Raw genomic sequence first — 4,519 nt, forward strand, 5'->3', positions numbered from 1 at the left:
GGGGGGGGGCCGGGTTTGAAGGCCGGCGTCCCCCCCAGGGCGGCCCCCGAGATGGTGTCGATGCTGAAGCGCAACTCGTGCGGGAAGGCGCTGGACATCGCCCGGCAGGCGCGCGACATGCTGGGGGGCAACGGGGTGTGCGACGAGTACCACGTCATCCGGCACCTGCTGAACCTCGAGGCCGTCAACACCTACGAAGGTAGCGCCGGGAGGGGGGCGCGGGGGGCGCGGGGACCCCCCCTCTGTCACCGCTGGGCACCCCCCGAGCGCTCGCCCCGCCCGCAGGCACGCACGACATCCACGCGCTGATCCTGGGCAGAGCCATCACGGGGCTGCAGGCCTTCACCGCCGGCACGGCCGCCGACAAGCGGGGGTAGGGCCCGGGCCGGCGTCTGCGGTGAGACCGCGGCTGGCCACTCGGACTTGACGCGTGGGGGGACTCGGGGTGCTGCCCGGGGTGCTGCGCTGCTCGGCCCCGGTGTCACCGCCCGGCCCCGGTGTCACCGCCCGGCCCCGGTGGCACCGCCTGGCCCCGGTGGCACCGCCCGGCCCCCGCAGCCCGGTTCTACCTCAGTGACCCCCCCCCGGTGCCTTCCCCCTCCGCGCGGCGCCGCCGGCCGCCCCAATAAAGGCTGGGAGAGCCGCCCCCCCCCGGCCTGTTCGTCAGCGCCGCGCTCGTCAGCGGTAATTAAGACTCTGGGGCGCAGCTCAAGTGCCGGGCCGGGGCCGGGTGTCGGCACGAGGCCGGCTTTGCCGACGCGAGGCCCTGCGGAGGAACCTTCTGGAGCCCCTTTGGGGTCTTTTGTTCTTTTATTTTTAATTGTGTTACAAACCAAACACCGACAGCCCGGGAAAAGGCGATTTTAGGCTGAAATCCTCCTTTCTCTGCTCGCCAAGGAGCCGTAACGCCCGCCGGCACGGAGGGCTGCGGCCGGGGGGGGTCTGGGGGCTCCCCGCGCGGTCTGGGGGCTCCCCGCGGGCTCGGGGGTCCCCTCACGCCTCGGGCCGCAGGCACAGGTCCTTGTAGGCGGCCTCCACGGTGCGGCAGACCTGCTGCAGCTCGGCCTCGGCCTGCCGCACGCGCTCCATCACCTCGGCCAGCTCGTGCAGCCGCTCCTGGATCTGCTCGTTGTGCAGGCTGTAGAGCTGGAAGAGCTGCTCCTCCAGCTGCTCGGCCAGGTCGGACACCTGCCAGGAAAAAAAGGAGGCGGGGGGGGGGGAAAAACAAAAATCGGGCCACTGGGGACAGGGGGCGGAGGCGCTGGCAGCGCCGCAGGCACAGCCGGCCCCGGCCCCCGGGGGGGAGGCAGCTGCGGCCGCCGCGCTGGCACCGCTCCCGGCACGGCTTGGCCGGCGCCGCCGCCAGCTGCGCCCGCGGTAGCCGGAGCAGCGGCCGCGGTAGCCACCGAGCGCGGGGTCCCCACAGCCGCAGCTGCCGGGGCCTGGCTGCCATCTGCGCGCGGGGGGCGCAGGAGGGACGGGAGCCCCCCCCGGGCCTCCCCCCCCGGTCCCCCTCCTGTCTGCGGGGATGGCAGAGGGAGCAAAGTCCAGCGCGGCACGCGGCCAAGCAAGGACGCCGAGGCCAGGCGGCAGCAGCGCGGGGACGGGGGGCGGGCAGCGTCCCCTCCGCCCCCTAAAGCAGATCTGGAGGCAGCTGCAGCCGCCCCGGGGGGGCCGGGCCCCCTCCTCGCCGGTGCAGCCGGACACCAGGCTCTGCAGCTGGCGCCGGCGCCTCGTGGGACGCTGCCCCCCCGCAGCAGCGCCCCTCGCCGTCCCCACGACTCAATCCGGGCGGAATAACGCGCTGAAGCCCCCCCCTTCCCCCCCCGCACCTTGAGCAGCAGGCTCTCGCGGAAGCCGCTCATCACGCTGTGGTCCTCCTTGCGGCTCTCGTTCACCCTGTCGATGAGGCGCTGCGCTCGCTGCCGCAGGTCGCCCACGCTGGAGTCCAGCGCCGCGAAGTAGCGGGAGGCCTGGCCGTCCAGAGCCCCCGAGCCCAGCGGCTCCGTCCTCGGCCCAAACACAGCACCCGCGGGTCAGGGGCACGGCCATAGCCCGCCTCTCCGGGGCCGTTTGGGGGGCGCAAAGACGGGCAGAGCTCGAGGAAACCCCCGGCTGCGTGGCCAGCGATAACCGAGCTGAATCCCCAGGGAGCCTCCCGGCAGCTCCCGCGGTGGCTGTCGCTAGCGCGTGGCTTTGCACGGGCCGGGGGACGCGTTGCGGTTCCAGGGCAGTGCCGGGCGCCCCGACCCGCACGGCCGAGGGGGGGGGCACCGGGAGCGTGGATACGGACGGTTTGCCCAGTCCTGCCCCGAGCCAGGGCTGGGCTTCCCCAAAACGTTTCCCCCTTTGAGGCGCGCGTCCACGCCGCAGCTCAACGGGCCCCGCTATCAGGAACGAGCTGGCCAGCCGGTTACGTTAATTAGGAAACACGTTATTAAAGGGGGGAACCTCACTAACGGACACGGTGCCCTGCGAGTAATCAGATCTGGGCCCCGTGGTGTCACCGAGCTCAGCCTGCCCCTGCCGCCCTGCCTGAAGGGCCGTCACTCCTGACACCGCAGCTTTTTCCCCGGATTTAGGTTAAAATCAGGAGCCCCCCGGCAGGTGCAAAGCCTCCTACCTTGAGGGGTCCTCGCTGGGGTTTTCGTCCCTGCCCAAAGCTGTGAAGAAGGAGCCGTTGTTCTGCATCTCCTCCGGCTCCAGCTCCGGGTCCTCGTGCTCCTGATGCGCCATGGTGGCCTGGTGGGGTGCAGGGCCCATGTCCCCATCCCACCCCATGTCCCCATCCCGCCCCATGTCCCCATCCCGCCCCATGTCCCCATCCCGTCCCCATGTCCCCATCCCGGCCCCAGGTCCCCATGTCCCCATCCCGCCCCATGTCCCCATCCTGTCCCCATGTCCCCATCCCGCCCCATGTCCCCATGTCCCCATCCTGTCCCCATGTCCCCATCCCGCCCCATGTCCCCATGTCCCCATCCCGTCCCCACGTCCCCATCCTGTCCCCATGTCCCCATTCTGTCCCCATGTCCCCATCCCGTCCCCATGTCCCCATGTCCTCATCCTGTCCCCATGTCCCCACCTTGGGCTGCTCCCACCTTGGTCCAAGCGGCCGCTCCACAGCCGAGCTCCTCAGCAGCCTGCAGGGAATGCATTTGGGAACGTCCAGGTGGCCAAAATTTGGGGGTTATTAATAACAACAACTAAGCTGGGGGAGGCTGGAGGGAGGCTCCTGGCCCAGGGACCCCCACCCTTGACAAAATCGGCTCTTTTTGGAGGGGGGGAGGCCCCACCACCCAGCAGAGCTCCTGATTTTAGGCTTTTCCGAAGGGTTAAAGCATTAAACGAGACATTTGGGGCGCTGAGCCCGAAATCAAGTTGCAGCGGAGGAACACGGAGGTGATTTGGGGAACTTCTGGTGGGTTTCAGCCACCACGGCGGTGGTTGTTTCACACACCCGCAGATGCCACGCTCCACGCCCCACGAAGCCCGGCGAGCACGGACACCACCAGCAGGCCCAGAGGGGCCCAGTCCAGCACCGGGGCGGCCCTGGGGGCACGGCCCCAGCACGGCGGCCGGGATGGGGGCAGGGGCTGTGGGGGAGCCATGAGGGGAGCAGGGCCCCCCCAGAAGGGCCTGGGCCGAGGGCCTTCATGGCCAGCCCGGCGTTGGGCGTAACAGGAACAGGCCCCAGGGTGGAAAAAGGGGGACCCCGAGGGCAGCGACCCCACACGGGGCACCGCCGGGGCCCGGCTCCAGGCCGCGGTTCCTCACCCCGCGCCGCCATTCTGCCCCCCCGGCCTCGCTGAGGAGAGCACGGTGGGCGGGGCGGTGTCGGGCGGCTGGTGACGGGCACTCTCGCCGGCCAATCAACGCCCGTCTCCACCGCGGGCTAGCCAATGGGCGGCCGAGAAGAAAAAAGGCGGGAAGGGCCGCGCTGTGAGGAGAGGGAGGAGCCGCCATTACGGCGGGAGGCGAGGCGAGGCGCGGGTCCCCCCGGTGGTGTTTTGGGGTGGGGATCGTGGCCGAGGGGCCCAGGAGGGTCGCTGCCGGTCTCGTTCGGGCCTTTCCAGGCTCCTCCACTGACTCGGGGCGTTGTTTTGCAGGTGGGTGCTGCGGGTGCCCGGCAGAAAGCAGGGACAGAAGCAGCTCGACGCGCTGACGGGGCCTGGGGCGCTCGCACCGCTCTGTGCCGCTGCCCCCCCCCCGCTGCCAGCACCCAGCGCCAAGGCGGTGACACGTTCTGTCACAATAAAGCCTTCCCTCGGCCCTCAGCCCGCGTGCGGTCGCTGCCCCCCCCCCCCACACACACTCAGAGGCACCCGGCTGGACGAGGGAGGTTTATTGGGGGCAGTTTTGGGGGTGTCAGCTATAAATAGGGCTCTAGGCGTCGAGGCGGCACAGGGGGCTGTCGTAGACCATCTGCAGGTTGACGCGGTGCCCCACCAGCTCGCGGATGTTGTTGATGCCGTATTTGATCATGGTGGGGCTGCACCAGGAAGGGGGGGGGGGGGGGGGT

The 4,519-nt window shown here is 70.4% G+C and overlaps 2 protein-coding genes across 2 annotated transcripts; one reads left to right on the forward strand and one right to left on the reverse strand.

Moving 5' to 3' along the window:
* The first annotated feature begins 9 nt into the window (after positions 1 to 9).
* On the forward strand, positions 10 to 410 carry LOC118159585 (glutaryl-CoA dehydrogenase, mitochondrial-like). The gene is made up of 2 exons (XM_035314163.1): positions 10 to 199; positions 286 to 410. Exons 1-2 carry the CDS (start codon positions 52 to 54, stop codon positions 375 to 377), a joined length of 240 nt encoding a protein of 79 aa, XP_035170054.1. The 5' UTR covers positions 10 to 51; the 3' UTR covers positions 378 to 410.
* Positions 411 to 710: 300 nt separating this feature from the next.
* Positions 711 to 2,062, reverse strand: SYCE2 (synaptonemal complex central element protein 2). The gene is made up of 2 exons (XM_035314164.1): positions 1,833 to 2,062; positions 711 to 1,188 (listed from the first exon to the last, which is right to left on the reverse strand). The coding sequence occupies exons 1-2, from the start codon at positions 1,863 to 1,865 to the stop codon at positions 994 to 996; spliced, it is 228 nt and encodes a 75-aa protein (XP_035170055.1). The 5' UTR covers positions 1,866 to 2,062; the 3' UTR covers positions 711 to 993.
* Positions 2,063 to 4,519: the final 2,457 nt, after the last annotated feature.

Source organism: Oxyura jamaicensis, unplaced genomic scaffold (genome assembly GCF_011077185.1).
Source record: "Oxyura jamaicensis isolate SHBP4307 breed ruddy duck unplaced genomic scaffold, BPBGC_Ojam_1.0 oxyUn_random_OJ71154, whole genome shotgun sequence".
Taxonomy (NCBI): Eukaryota; Metazoa; Chordata; class Aves; order Anseriformes; family Anatidae; genus Oxyura; species Oxyura jamaicensis.

What these genes read in the sequence shown, in the direction of transcription:
- LOC118159585 (XM_035314163.1), top strand. Translation starts at nt 52, where the DNA reads ATGGTGTCGATGCTGAAGCGCAACTCGTGCGGGAAGGCGCTGGACATC. An exon ending in GGCCGTCAACACCTACGAAG is followed by an intron (nt 200 to 285) that starts GTAGCGCCGGGA and finishes CCCCGCCCGCAG; the next exon opens with GCACGCACGACATCCACGCG.
- SYCE2 (XM_035314164.1), bottom strand. Translation starts at nt 1,865, where the DNA reads ATGAGCGGCTTCCGCGAGAGCCTGCTGCTCAAG. An exon ending in GCGAGAGCCTGCTGCTCAAG is followed by an intron (nt 1,189 to 1,832) that starts GTGCGGGGGGGG and finishes TTTTCCTGGCAG; the next exon opens with GTGTCCGACCTGGCCGAGCA.